Raw genomic sequence first — 16,038 nt, forward strand, 5'->3', positions numbered from 1 at the left:
GTGTTCAACATTCAATCTATCAAAGCCTGCTTAGAACTATACCCTCAAGTAGTGACTTTTCCCTCTAAAAACCTTTGCAGTATTCGCTGAGATGACCCTTGTGCCTTGGTGCTTATATTACACTATCAAAGGTAAATACATCGAGATACATCAAGATTACCATTATTGACCTTTATTGACCTTTGTTTCCCTCTCTGGATCTATCTGTTTTAGAACGTGACCTATCTCACCGAGAGAACATTAGTTGATTCGCTAAATTATGAAATGTTGACAAATAGCAGACACAACAAAACCCAAAATCATGAGTCTTATTTTTAGTCTTTGGAGTCAGATTTACATTCAGAACAAACAATCAGTAATGGGAGGGATACATTATTTAAGATAATTAATTTTATGAAAGAAGAGCAGAAGATATTCTCACCTCCTCCAGATCATGAGGGCGACCACCATTGAAACCAACACTATTAGAGCAGCAGATGAGACCACCACGATGATGATGACTGGATTCTGTTCTGATGAGACAAGGGCCACTGTAAGAAGAATAGGAACACTAGTCATTGTAGAAATGCTGCAGAGAGTAAAAGTAATGCATTTCTCAATTCAAGATTTACGAGGATTACATGAAATTATACAGTAAAGACCTTGCAACAAAGGACGACGGGATGAGCATATAGAAAATATATGTCTAAGAAGAAAATCGATTAGTTCTGCTAGGGTTTGCCATTGACAACCCGGAGATAACCAGCCTTCCTACACAGTTTTCAACAGCTGACACTAAGATGTTTCATGTATTAAATAGCAGAGCACATCTGGCCAGTCTTCTAATGAATACTAATCTCTGTCGTGGCAAGTTCACATCATCAGTGTAGCTGCTAGGCTGCTAGTGCTTTTAGCAGTTACTCCTATTAAATATTCCCTTTTCGTTACTTTGAACCACAGTGTCCTCAACACCTCCCACTCATAGTTTGTAGTTCTTAAAAAGAACAATTAGTTAGCAACTCGAATCCACTACAGGGCAACCAACACTCTCCGAAGAATTTGTAGAAGACTGAAGCTAGGTGAAAATACCACTAAATATGATCCATTTGTGTATTCATTTTATGTAAGTTAATATCAGTTATTGAAAATAGAAACTATGCCAGCAACAAGAGAAAATGTCTCTTTAACACGTTAAGAAAGTCCCCCAGGCATTATGAACTTGCCCATGGTTCTTGTAATTGTCAACGATTGCTAAAATTCTTGATCAATCTTGAAATTGCCCTTAATCCATGAAGTTACTTGTAAACCTTGAAATTGCCTCTCGCTCTTGAAACCTTCTAAATGCTTGTAATTCTCCCTGGATAAGTCTCACCGCTCACATAAGTCTTCGAGGCCTTCTGATGAACCATAAAGTTGCCCAGTGAGTAGGCAAAATTCACAGGTATTAAAATTACTAAATGTCCTTTGAAAAGCGGACAATAGTCTAAAAATTCCTTTAGTGAGTATACAACGTGGCCGTGTTAAAGTGTGCTGGTTATCTGTGCAGTTGCTCTCGTGTGCATAAAAACTGCTGTCCTGATCGATAAAAGGGACTTAGGCACAATCAGCCATGCAATAGCTGGTTTATCATTGGCAGTGAATGTTTGCGTGGAAATAGTCCCATTACTATTGTCTTTATTCACTAAAAGAATTAGAACAGTCTTGGTGACCCAAAGTGTTTTTCCCAAGAAAAAACGAGACGATTTCACAGAGTTAACAATGGGTTTGCACGCCCTGAGGTCAACTAACGTCCACCACAGGAGTATACCAAAAACATACCCTCCAAAATTAGAAATTGACATCGAGGAGGTTGAAATTATTTAGACGGTCAAGTACAAACTTATAGCTGCCACAGTCTTGACCGCTCATTACAGTATCTCCATCTCGCACAAGTTTGTTTTTATTAACACCTGTACCTTAGTCTGCCACTAGCTTTTTGTGTTGCCCCCTTCCCACCAAATTTCCAGTAAGAAATGACACTTATGAAGAATCTAAGCAGAACCAATCCTATAAATATGTTCTTTCAGGACCGATCAATGAACCTGAACGTTGTCAAATGTTTCAGAGACTCTTCTCATCTCCTGTTATTTCAACTCATTGGACTCACTTTATTACACACCTCTCAACCTTCAACAACAGCTTGGCGGGTCAGACTCTCAAACTTGTTGAATGACGATTATTTAGTTTTACCCGAGTATAATATTCGTATTCTTTTCAGCCATGTATATGAAACCTTATTTCCAATGCACCCGTAATAAACAGTGATTCAACTGAGATGTCAAATAAACAAAATTGTATTATTTTCGTACATGGATTGGGACCGTTACAATTTTTTCCGATTTTAGAAATTATTTGATAATACAGTGGAGGGGTAGATCAATAAATTGTACATTGGTCACTTGAAAATAGTGACCGAAAGGTCACCAGTTTGACTCCATGTGGTGCAGACTCTGTCGCACTCCTGAAGGTCGGCAAACCGAGTACCTCAGTAATGACATTTGCTATTTACAGTGAATGAATCGCAAAGTTATAAAAAAATACGTTATAAATGCTATATGCGTGTTGCTCAGCGCTGCTGCTGTTCCATACCTGGGCTGCATTGAAACCAGTCTTTTTCATAGAACAGCAAGGCAGGTGAGTGGATATAAGACACCCTAGAGCTGCTGTCACTCATGAAAAACAGGCGACTTGAGAGCTATGTTATAAATAAAACTTGTCACCCAAGGGTGCACGACATATGCATTTGTCTTTTTCTTCAAACATTGTTGAATGGTTTATGAGCATCCATCCAGAATACATACATGGCCTCAACAAAAGTTATCCACAGTGCACAATGCACTGACATTGCAAGGAGCTTTACCCACCTACCCTTCCCTTCATGGTCAAGAGACTGTTAGACTCATCGGTTTCGGGCTGGCTAAGACACATCAAAGCCAGTCAGAATCCACTGATCCAAATACAATGAGTATGACACGCTTGTCCGATAACCTCTGCTAATCATCTGGTAGCTTGGCACTGTGCAGTCAGGCTCATCCTCAGGGCTCAAATGTAAAGTTTTGGCACAACACCCTCCTCGCAAACCACTGCATTCGCCAAAAAAATACTCCACACCGTAAGCATAAAAACACTTGTCTTTGTTTTACACACACACACTGGAATCAAAACAAGATAGAATTTGTATATACACTCTACAGTTATAAGCAATTGTCAAACTTCTCTTTAGAAATCAAAACGAAACAAATATTGTATATACAGTTTACATTTATATGCAGTTGTTAACTTTCCCATTGCAGAGAAGTCAAGCATTCACCAGTGTATGATTATACCACGTGACAGTGCCCCTCAATCCTATAACTCTACCAGCCAATGATACCCGTTGCCCCTTTTGGCACCCTGTTGACTAGACAGTCAGAAGTACCTAACAAAGAAAGAAACAGTTACTTAGTTTCATCCATCTGGATTAGACCTCCGGGTGCCTGACGGCACGTGTTATGTTATGTTATTTTATTTTATATAGCGCACAGATGCCACTGCCAAGTGGCGTCCCGGCGCTTTGGAGAGTGTGTAACACAACACAGTAGTGATGACCCAGAAAAAATGGGACTAAACTGTAGAAAATAGGAAGGTTTTTAGTGCCTTTCTAAAAGGAAGCAAGTCGGGGATGGAACGAAGAGGGGCAGGCAAAGAGTTCCAGAGAGCTGCCGCCAGCACTGAAAAAGACCGTCCACCCATTCTAGCTTTTTTGAAGCGTGGCACAATGGCAAGATTTAATCCAGCGGATCGAAGGGCTCTAGAGGGGATATAATGAAAGATAGTCTGCGAAAGAATAGGAGGGGAAGCTAATTTAAGAATTTTAAAAGTTAAGCAAAGAGCTTTAAACTTAATTCTTTGCCCCACAGGTAGCCAATGGAGATCTTGGATAGTTCGACGGGCAGAGACGAACTTCGGAAGGCCAACCAGCATCCTGGCCGCCGCATTTTGGACCCTCTGGAGGCGGGTTAACTCTGCCTGATTCAGTGCACAAGTGTGGGGTCGCTGTCCCCCCATAGCCAAAATGTTGTGGCCAAGGAAGCAGGTGCGCTTTCTCATCTGGAGAGATATTTTCCACTCAACCAGAGGTGTGACCTGCCATACACCCCTGACAGGCAGCAGTATACCCCTCATGTCTCATCACAATGTTTTCCAAAACAACGCTCCCTGTGGCGTGGATATGGGGAGAAGGAGCCAACTAACTCAGACAGAGGCTGTGATGTCAGGCACTGTTGTCTTCCTGATCTGGAGGCCGATGACAGTCTGAGTTCCCGACTCAGGTCCCCCAAACACCCTTTGGACACCTCATGCTCTGGAACACAAGAAAGCAAAGGTCCCCTTGGTTGCAAGCACTGGTCCCTCGTACTCTGCAAGCTTTCCCTGCACTCCTCAAACTCCTCATGTCCGCAACCTCAGAAGACTGCTGATCATTACGCACACACTCCTCTGGACAGCGAGATGACAGTTTATGTTAGGATGGTCATTGTCCCAACCACGATAACTTCCACCTTTCTCCGCAGCACCCAGTGTGGTCTTAAGATCTTGTGGAGACAGTGAGATCCTTTCTGTCCCTTGGGCCTTGAGGACAGGAGGCCGTTCACCGGCCCTTGGAGAGTACTTCGAGACCCAAGCACAACAGTTGACACTAGCTGCAGGCCAGCAATGTCCAGGCAAAACCCACCAAGTGATAGTCCACTTCCTGGAGCATGACAAGCTCCAAACCATTGCAAGTCTGCGGATAGTCCAGTTGCAGTCCCTCTTGCACCTATTCAGCTGAAGACCAAAGAGTATCTGTGAGATATGGGAGACTCAGGGGCCTCTCTTCACTTTTCAGGGGAAGCCCTTTATTTTGCATTAATTTTGTAGGGAAAAGAAGTTCCTGTTATTCATTTGCTAAAGGACTTTCATAAAATACCACTGCTGAAGAGGTTTGTGCACAAAGTTTTATCTAAAGGCTATTCTAGCTAAATAAATGTTCTGCAAAGGATACTTTTCACTAAACATCTTTTTTCAGCATTTTTCTCCTGCAAGGTTTTGCTGACAATATCTGCTACTATTTGTTCCTTTTTAAAAAATTCCAAACTTCGTAGCTCACAAAGATTTTAAAATGTCTAAAAAATCTTCGCAAGTTGCGAAACAAGGTGGCATTTGTCCCATCAATACCCGATCATTGGTATTCTAAATATCTTCGGCTGACTGATGGAGCCTCAAGCACCTTTCTAGGGTCATACTCTAAAACGCAATCACCAGTAGCAGGGTCAAATGCTAGAAGGTCAAATATGTTGGTAATCTGTTCACAAAGCTGCACTCTTTTAGATCAAAGGTCGAGATTTTTGAAGGAAAATATCTGGTTCAAAGAAGTACTTCCTCTCCTGGAATATTTGGTGTGATCTGTCTTTGGAAAAGAGAGAGCGTTTCATCTGCTGGTTTTCAGGCACATGCAAGACAAATATGATCTGGTGGTGCTTATACTCTGCAATTTAAATGCCTTCAGTTATTTTGAGAATAGTGCAAGTAGATATTGTTATTCTCATCAATGGGCTAAATGTTTAACTAGACCCAGCACAGAGTTGCTAACATTGAGGTTCTTAGTTGGAAGTTTAATTAAATACGAAATGGCAGCCCAGATTTGCGGGGGGTAGCTTAGTCAGAAAGGTTAGTGGGGTGTGAGGCGGATATTTCCCAACATGCATGGTGGCTTACCCACTCAGCCCATTTGGATGACTGGGGACTGGGCCAGAGGGTGTGATGGGCAGGCTTTAGGGCTTTAATTGCAGAAAAAGTAAGAATGTTCACGGTAGTGTTCACAAATATAAACATTTAACATGAGCTACCACGCAAGTTAATTCAGTGTTCCACTAGATTGTCTATTATTTACTTTCAAAGTGCAGAACACTTGTACAAAAAACATTATTAGCCTGTACTAATGGTTTTGATAGTACATGTATAAGGAGATGCGAACAGTGTTCAAATGACAACTTGAATCCATTAAGTTTATTATTTTGCACAATCCTAGAACTATCAAATCTTTTGTGCACTAAGAGGTATCATTCAGTACTGGCCAGGATGTTAAAATTCTGCATCAGTTTATATAGGTTGATATATTTCAAAACCAGACATGATTACATTTTCACAGGATCCAAAGAACTGATTGTGGTAACGGTGATACAAAGGAGCAAATAACTTTTCTCAGGTGTGTGTCTTCTGTTCCACCACCATCAGTAAGGCCCATATATCCCCTTAGGAGATGTTGTCCATTTAGTTTTCATTTTCATTTTCAATTTTCATGTACAGTACAATATTGATACATTTTCAGTGAGTTACTCTCCTTGAACTTAAACAAGTTAGTATAGTTCAGTTTTCACTGAGATAATCTCCTGACATCATAATGCTTCATTTTCAACTTTGTTTGGTGGTGCTGATTGGAAAGAGTTAGCAAATGCATTGCCAGTGGATGGTTTGGTGCATACAATGTATAGGATAGCACAAGGAATTGTGCCATGTATTTCGAGTCTAATATCACTCAATTCCAACCTTCTATATATTGGAATAGGCATTTAAAAGGCTGGCCTTAATTGTAAGAAGGTAGCTTGAAGGGAGATAATAATAGGAAGCATAGATGGAACAGTGTTGAGGTGGGAGAGGGAAACATGCCGAGTCGAAATCGTGAACAACTTCTCCACCCTTCTGCTGCAGACAAAGGCTCCTTAGATAGACACATAGGAGGAGGGCATTTCAATGACAGGGTCAGTACTGCAAACGGCCTCAAATACTATCTTTGCAGGTGGCGGGAAAGCCGCATTTCATCTTTAGCAAGACAAAATGTTGGATTCAAATTGGACCAACAAACTCTCCCCACTGCCTGAACCTGAAACAAGTACCACTTGTCATGCCCTCAAATCTGTGGTGGCAGTCTGAGTGGACACCCTGCCACCCTCCCTTGGGAGACTGGGCCACTCACAGGGAAAGCACACAAATGATAGAGGCTAAATGGGCACGGACATACGCTGGTTGCACTAGTATAAATGTCTTTGTTATCACACTAAAGATAGCAATTTATATACCACACTACAAATTGACCATTTTGCCACTTTAAGCTTAATACTACATAACTGAACCTATCTTTTATGAGCCTTAAATTAATGAACGATTGTGTAGAAAACAATTGCAAGGATTCAAACTTATGCCTCACATCTTACATGTAGCTATTCGCAGTGGGCGCATAACTCATTGAGCCATTTTGACACAAATGTAATTTTAGGCCTACAGGATATCTACAACAAACCAATAGCCCAGAATCCTGTCTCACTTAGAAAACAAATCTGCCACCTAACATTACAGTGTTCTGGAGCAGGTACATTAACCCTCTAATAATTTTTTGAGATTCAGGCCTGTGACCTGTAGATTACAGACAAAACTTTGACTCCAGTAAGTTTATTAAAAATCTAGCAGTATTCATCAATTACAAAATTCAATAACGATACAGCGGTTTGTAAGTCTGCTGTGAAAAAAAGGTATTTAGTCAGAATATCGGAAACTGAAATATGATGGTGCAAAATATATTGTTATGAATAACGAGGGCACACATATCATGAAGCTAGGTTTCTATGGGTATGCAACGTTTTACTATATATAACTCCACATATATGAACCTTGACGATATATCTTCAAGGTACATAAATGTGGAGTGAAGAATAATAATTCTATACTTACACAGCAGACCATGAGAGATAAAACTGGAATGTGATGCATTTTCCAGTCCTGGTAGCGCCCAAGGGATACAACAGGCATTTGCTCTCTCTTTGTGCTCCCCTTGGGCACTTTGGTATAACAGTAGGGCCTGCTGACACCTGTGTGTCCCCTTCTGTAATACCGATAGCTCTGGTGCACATAAAGCGGCATCTTTATCATCAGAGGGCGTTCCCTCATTTGTATGGGGGTGTGGCCCCATGGTAATGAGGGAATCCCTTTGCCTCGGCACCCGCTCCATATTACAGATGTAGGGGCAAAGAAGCTATAAGGTGACGCACTGTCAGTGTGCCCCTTGAAGGCAGTGCCCTGGAGGCAGTCACTTATTGCACCCACCTGCAGAGGGGATCTCTAATTCTCCTTCAAAGTGCAAGCAGGTTTCCACCTACACAGTGAAACAGAGCGGCTTCAAAGCAGCTGCTCTGTTTTTCACCTGAATGAGCTGCCCTGGGGTTAGAGCGAGTTTGCTGCTACCCTGAGGGCCGTACATTCACTATAATGCGGTGCTTTTTCCGGGTTAGTGCTTGGCACACCTTTTGAAAGGTGCACCCAGCGCTAACCAGGAAAATGTTCCAAACAGCAAAGCATTTTGAGGCTGTTCCATGTCAGCTGCCAAATAATGAACTGAGGGTCTTGCGCCATGATTCCTAAATTCACAAATAGACAGGTCACACATTGAGAACAGAACATGTGCACCAATATTGTGACAATAGATCCTCAACTCAACTGTGCATGTGTACATAGTAACTGTTAGACCTGGCATCCTTGGTGTGGTTTCCCCTGACGTTTTGCCTTTACCTCCTATATTTTTGACACTGTGCTGGAATTCGTTTTTGCTTCAGTGTCAAAGTGCAAGTGCTCCCTGAGTAAATTGTAATTGTGATTGGTTATCCATGATTGGCATATTTGTATTACCAAGAAGTCCCTAGTAAAGTGCACTGAGTGTGCCAGGGCTGGTGATTCAAATGCTACTAGTGGGCCTGCAGCACTGATTGTGCCACCCACATGAGTAGCCCTAAAATGGTTTCTCGGCCTGCCACCGTGGTGCCTGGGTGCAGTTGCTAACTGCCATGCTGCCCTGGCCAGTGTTCACACTGAACAGGCCTAACCCTTCTCTTTTTGCACACATTGGCCACCGCTATAGAAGGCCCTAGGTACCCCCCTGGGCAGGGTGCAGTGTATATGAAAGGTAGAGCATGTACTAGTGTGTGTGACATGCTCTGGTAGTGAATTATAGCCATTTTTGTTTTTCACTATTGAGAGGGCTATCTTGCCCAAAGGCTATAATGGGGAATGCTGTGTATAATGCTTACCTGCATATCTTCCCATAGGAGCAAGATAGAAAATTAAAGTCTGGTATCCCTGAACTCAGAATTTAATAACCTATCGTTTAGGAAGGATGTTTTTTAAATCCTGTGTTTGAGAACAGCACTTTTGGAAAGTGACTGTTCTCTTGTCTGACCTTTCTGTGTGCCTTGGCCTGTTTGTGACTGTCTAGTTCATGAGTGACAGGAGCTGGGAAGCCCCCAGGAGGCTGGATGAGTCAGCCCTAGACTGAATAGCTGCATCTGCATCTTGAGTGGTGGGAGGGGATAGCACCTGGGCCTGAATAGGGCTGTGCCTGCCTTCCACTATGCTGGTTCCACCTCCTGCTGGGTGGCTGACGACCCTGCCCCTCTCTCTGAAAGGAAAGAAGAAGTCAGGAAAACAAAGTGCTCCTGGACTGACCAGAACTGGTTCTGACTAAGCCAAGGCCTCTCTGCCTCCAGAGAACAAAGGAAAGACTGGTATAAAAAGAGCTACCCAGACTACAGAAAATTAGATCATGCTGGAATCAAGAAGGAACCTCTCCCAAGGAGAAAGCTTGAAGACTGAAGAGGAAGGAATATCCTGCTGTGTGCTTCTGTACTGACCTGCAGTTGCTTTACTGCCAAGGAGAGGGGAAGGACTTTGCTGTGTGCTGTGTCCCCTTGCTTAAAGAGATCTCCAAGGGCCTGAGGAGATCTGGACATATGTTAAGAATCCCAGGAACAAAAGGACTTCACCCCTAGCTTCCCCCTGAACTCTGCTGTATGACTTCTGCCCTTCCTAGAGTGTTTGATCCAATTGTGGGGCCTCTGGAAGTTGTGTCTGCTGTTTGGGGAGCTGGACAAGGAGAAAAGAAGAAGATCTGCAATTTTCACGCATCACTGGCTTGTGGAGCGCATCCCCGACAGTCCGAGGAAATTCACGCCGCCGCGAAGATCGAGATCGTCGCAGCGCCTGTTGCCGCTGCAAGAGCTGACGTATCGTTCGCTTGCGGTACGCATCGCCCTGGTGCTGGAAGATTCCTCTTGCTGTGAGTATCGTCGCAGAGCCTGTCCTCACTGGGTTAGATCGCCGCACCGCTTGCTTGCGGACCGCATCACGTCGCTGCGAACATCGTCACAGAGCCATCGCGAGAGGAGAAGATCGATGCTGCGCCGCGCATCGCCGCCGCACCTGAGATTGTCGCCATCCCGAAGATCGTCACATCGTGCCTGTGCGAGACGCTTCCTACCAAACCTGCACACCGGAATCCATACAAGGTATCACATCCCTCCCCATACAGACCGGATTCATCGCAACACGCCCACTGCGTCCAACAGGGCTCTCGCATCTCCTCCCCAGGGTCTCAGGAGTGACACATCCCTTGTTTTTCAATGCTGCAGCTTCCACTTGGAACTTTTGTCGCATCTACAGGTACTTTGGGCTAAATGTGATGCAACTGTGGATTATTTTGACGCAAACCCTAGAACTCTTTTAAAATCATATTCTTGAAGTGTGTATGTTGGATTTTTGTTGGTTTGGTCTTGAGTAGTTTAGATAAAGATACTTTATTTTTCTAAACTGGTGTGGAGTCCATTTGTGGTGTTTTCACTGTGTTACTGTGAGTGTTGGTACAAATACTTTACACATTGCCTTTGATAAGCCTGTCTGCTCATGCCAAGCTACCAAGGGGGTGAGCAGGGGTTATCAAAAGAGTGTATCCCTCTTACCCTGACTAGAAGCAAGGGTCTCTATTTGGACATTGGTACCTACCTCTGCCAACTAGAGACCCCCAGATCTAACAGTTACTAGTAAACACTCAGCTGAAATTTAAGTTTTAATTGTGAGTCAAGCTATTTCAGGTGTTTCAAACCATTTCTGAACTGAGAGCTAATACTGTTCAATAAAACACTTTGAGAGACACTAATACTATTAGTGTTGTATATTCTCAATTTTGCTATATTAATATTATTTCAACCAAGCAAAAGCCTTCTAATTTAATAAGCTGGGCTGCACACAGGCGAGCTACCTAGAGGTGGCTTGAGAGCTACAGTAGCTCACAAGTTCCTGGTTTGAGACCCCTGCCGCCAGTTGGATCCCCATTTCATTGTATTTTATGCCATTCTAAATACCTGTCACTGCTTCAGTATTATATTTCATCAGGGTCTTGTAACCATGGGTACACCTTGCAATACACTGCTCCAGTGGTGGCTGATGACATTTAAAAGTGGGTGGGGTGTAAACATTGGGCATAATTTCTATGTAGCAAGCGATGTGAACAAGTTCTATTGACAAACCTGGGGTCAAGGGAGAGTCCCGCTCTGCAGAAGGAAATGAAAAAAAGATTGGCAAATGGTGCATTTTAAAGCAAATGAATATTGCAATAAAGCAATGCTTATTAAGCAGTGGGAACGTATAGTTTTGAAATATTAAACACATTAAAAAGTGCCCCATATCTTCTTGCATTAATTTGTTCAACAGTTACTGTAATGTTTCAATTGTTATGCATGACAACTTTAGCCCTTTAAAATTTATGCTTCACCAGTGTCTTGCACTGCATGCAGCATTAACTTTGGAAAAATATGCTCAGCCAAGACTTTGAGAAGCACCCACAGATGCTAGCTGTATCCAGTCATATAGAAATATGTGCCAACAGGTCTTTAAGTGAGATCAAAAACGTGGGTGTTCTCTTTAAAGGAACATGCGATATACATTTCTGTGATTCCAATAGTGTGCCATCAGACCAGTATTTTGGTTTCTATCCAGATAAATGGCACAGCAACTGACATACACCTGAAGCCTGTCAGTATTATTTGCTTTGTCACTGGGGTTAGCTGTTTTAGATACATGATCCTCTTTTTCTCTGCATACCTTGTCCATCACATCTTCAACCCCCTCTCTTTCCTCGTCAGAATCCTCTTTTCACTCTTCCCTGAATGCCCTTCTTCGCATCTCTGTCACTTCACCATCCCCAACATGCACTGCACTCCCTCAAATGTAAGCACTTTAATTTCTCTTACTTTTGCCTTGCAAATATTTTGACATCAGTGTACCACCTTTCACACACATATCCACAGAATTTCAGTGGCAAATTAAATATACAAACATTGCTCTGTGTGCTCCGCAGGGAGGCCAACCCACTGACATGCACTTTGTTTGGCTCAAGCTTCAAAGTATGCACAAAATAAAATACAGATAAACAACAACATTATCAAATAGCTAACTTGTAGGGAGTGCAAGATTAAGTAAAGCATGTAAAATAAGAGAGGAACTAAATTGCTGAAATGCATTCCCTCAATGTTGTTAACGTTCATTGTTTGTAAGTCAATCCATGTTTTTAGCATGTACACAGGGCCAGTTTTAATTCCATACATCAGAGAACTGATCACTGTAAGCACATGTTACACGGTCAGCACATATCTCTCACTTTGGGCCAGACCCGGATATTTGGATCCATTTCGCAAGGGAACAAGCGTGAACGCTACTCATTATTCGAATCCATTTCACAAAGGAACAAATGCCGCAACTCCATTGCTAAAGGAGCTAGCAATGTGCAATGAGAGCCTGGGGTGTCACAGTGGGGGAGGTTAGAGTGATGATGGGTCTCGGCACAATATACAGAACACAGCATTAGTTTACAATCACTTACCATTACCGAGAACACGGCACTGGATCAGAAGTGCCTGCATCCACGCTCAAATATGATGAAAGAGTGGGATCTACGTCTTTGAATGACGGACGTCTGAAATCAAGCAGGGATGAAGTCTCCCACGTCCAAAACCATGACGCTTATTGCGTCAATGGTCTACAGTGTGCATACAACCAGAGACCTCAATGGCAATGAAGGCCTTCAATACAGAAAGCCCTGCGTTGTGCGTCGTGTTAAAAAAGTTGATCGATCTATTTTATATTTTTTTATGTAAATGTGTTCGAATTTTCAGAGGGGTGCAGCCCCACAGCCCTAATGCAGAAAACACCCCTGCACTGCTCTGCCAGAACACATTCAGGGCTGGCTTTACCGTGGTGCGACTAGTGCAACTGCACCTGGTGCTGCCCTTGGGAGATCTGCATTCAGATATAACGTAAAGGCTTAAAAGACCCTGCTGCAGCGTTCCTTGTATGACCAGCAGTTTTCAGGCAACAATAAAAATATCAAGATAACACTGGTGAATAATCTACGTGCAAGACATCAAAGAGGGAGATCGAGGTTTTGTATAGTGTCAGTTTTTAATCTAAATACAGTAGTGCAGAGGGCTAACCCGCCTGCTGTAAAGAACGAGCACTATGCAGATCACAGAATTGTATTTTAAAAAGGTAGCTCAGTGTGTTACTGCTTTTGTCACAGAGATCCTTTTGTTACATGCAGTTTATATATCACAATCCTAATATAGCACAGTGAGCTATTAACTGGCATGAAAGAGCTGTATGTAATCTGCATGGTATATGTTAAAACGTTATGATTTTCCCCTGTCTCTAATTATCCTAATGTTGTACAAAAGGTGTGTTGGATGAAAATATGTTCTTATTAGGAAAGCCAACCAGTGTGTTACTTTTTAATCTTGAGCTTGTGCTTCTCCAGGCCAAACACTTAAAATATAATGCCTAGCCCGATTGATTACGTGACTACTACACATCGCAATCTTCATTTTCTTATGTAACATTTCCTACACACTGATTTATACTCGGATAATTCATTGTCTTTGTATAATAAGTGTGTGATGTAACGTGTTGTTACACCCTACACTGTTATGAGTGGTGCTATACATCAATTGACACAAATTTCAGAGATTGTCTGTGGAGAGATGGAGGGCACCATTAGAGGATGGTAGTGAGGGAATCTGTGGTGAAGCAGTTCACTGGGGTTAGGGGGCACCAACAAAGGTTGTTGCACCGGGCGCCACCAGTGCTAAGCCAGCCCTGGACACAGTCCTAGACTAGGGCTTTGACGGGCTTGATTTAAACATACCAGTCCAGTGGCGGATCCTCAGCTAAGGCGGTGGAGCGTTGCTCCACTGCTTTAAGAGTAGTGCAGAGGTGAAGTAAAATTATAGTATGAAATGTTATTATCATTTTATTTTTCATTTCCTAGGTGCGGGGAGGGGCGGGTCTGGCCAAAGCAAGGGCCAGGGAAGGAGCGGTGAGCACACTCAAAGTGAGCAGGAATGTTTGACTAGACCTCTTGGGGCGGCAAACATTCATGCGCACTTTGCATGTTCCACACCAGGCTGCATTACACAGCCAGGTGTGGGACATGAACATGCTCCTTGTCCCCGTCTGAGAGCCGAACCATGGCACTCAGACTAATCACAAGGTTACAATGCAGGATTGTGATTGGCTTAGGGGAACTTAGGGGAAACAATCTTGTCATTGGCTTAGGATGCCTGGGAGCCCGGGTGCTTCCTGCAATGAGGTGAGGCGACAGCTGGTGATGCGGACTGCAGGTACGTTTTCTTTATTTTTTCTTTTCTACCTCCCCACCCCTGTCCCCCACCGCCGTTCCCCACCAGGCGATGCACGACTGAACCAGGATCTTTAATTTGTTCAATTCCGGTCTTCCTTGCTGTTGTGCCGGCCGGCAAGACTCCCTTCGGCAAGGATCGCTGGCAGTGGTGCTCTGACATCCACTGATTGAAGAGCGCCAGCGCAGCAGTAGGGAACACAGTTTAAGACCTGACTTCAACTGGCTGCCTAGAGAGAGCAATGTCTGCCATGAGTCTAAGGTTGAGTGAGAAGCTCTGACCTCTGCCACTGAATGTCAGAGCAGGTCACCAGAGGCATCCTGACAGAGCATTTTAAGTGAAATGACGGGACCTGCAGCGCTAGTGCTCATTTTTAAAATAAAACCCGGACTGGCTTCAGCTGGCTCCAGCCTGGGCCTCACACACCTCACAGGTGAAGTGTGGCAACCAGACCTGACCGGCATGATTTGAAAGTGACACTACCCAACCCTGAAAAATGATCGCGCTGGGGAGTTGCTCCACCCCATACACCCCCCTGATGATACCCCCCTGCAGATTTAGGCTCTAGTGTCAGGTTTTCTACTTACAACTTTTTATGAACGTTACCATGTACAGAAGTACGTGATTAGTTGCTAATCAGATTTTTCAGTTTCTTAGCTGGAGGAGCGGATTTTAGACTATATTGTCTAAAGCTAAATGCTGATATTATACGCTGAATAAAATGGCTATTTATTTGTAATCGCTACAGACAATGGCTGATGCCTGAAACAGCTACACAAATATAGAAGGCTCTTCAATCATATGTCAAATTTGGAAGCTGTTCACTATACCAGGAAGCTTCCATCCTGAAACATCATTGTATGTGGTCTGTTAAAAACAGGAAGGCGGATGATGTAAATATTGTGCATGATGTCATTCAGCTTTAAACAACTTGTCAACATGTAATGCAACTTTACACAATCAATTTTGTATTAATTTCCTCAAGGTTCGATATGGCAGAACCAGAGCTCAATACATGGCAAATACCGAACAATGAATTCTGTGCTATTGCTTAGATAAAATAAAGGTTGAATTTCATATATGGAGGAAAATAGCCTTCAATATACTAAAATCACATGTTGCTGAAAATACGTAACAAAGTAACTCATTTCAAAATGGGTAAAAGGGAAATGTAGTTCTCTGTGGCAGCTGGCAAAGACCTACAGCCTCAAAACAAGGGGACCAGCCCATAGAAAATATAGGCGTCTCCAAAAGAAGGCGTGAAAGTGGTGTGGTTAATAGCTGCCCAATAAAATAACTGAGTGAGAAAAGCAAATTCCTGCACTATAGAAGTTTGGGAATTTTCTCCACTCAATCATTTCGAAAAGATTTCACCATTTGTGTATTTTGCCCACCGTTTCTCCTAAAATGGAGTAACAGGCATCACACATAATTTGGGTATGTAATTTGACATACAATCCTTTAAAATCTCAAAATTTATTTTTATATTTCATCA

General features: G+C 42.9%; 1 protein-coding gene across 4 annotated transcripts in view; it reads right to left on the reverse strand.

The window, feature by feature from the left end:
- The window catches only part of EPHA10 (EPH receptor A10), a 1,640,855-nt gene that overhangs the window by 738,166 nt on the left and 886,651 nt on the right, over positions 1-16,038 (reverse strand). For 3 of the 4 annotated variants that reach the window (XM_078681221.1, XM_078681224.1, XM_078681222.1), the window contains exons 7-9: positions 7,129-7,138; positions 2,173-2,179; positions 422-530 (exon numbers count right to left, since the gene is read on the reverse strand). In XM_078681221.1, coding sequence (XP_078537347.1) covers positions 422-530; positions 2,173-2,179; positions 7,129-7,138 — 126 coding nt within the window. The remainder of the gene's footprint in view (positions 1-421; positions 531-2,172; positions 2,180-7,128; positions 7,139-16,038) is intronic. The other variant, XM_078681220.1, reaches the window with a different exon arrangement.

This window comes from Lissotriton helveticus, chromosome 3_1 (genome assembly GCF_964261635.1).
Source record: "Lissotriton helveticus chromosome 3_1, aLisHel1.1, whole genome shotgun sequence".
NCBI classification, from domain to species: domain Eukaryota; kingdom Metazoa; phylum Chordata; class Amphibia; order Caudata; family Salamandridae; genus Lissotriton; species Lissotriton helveticus.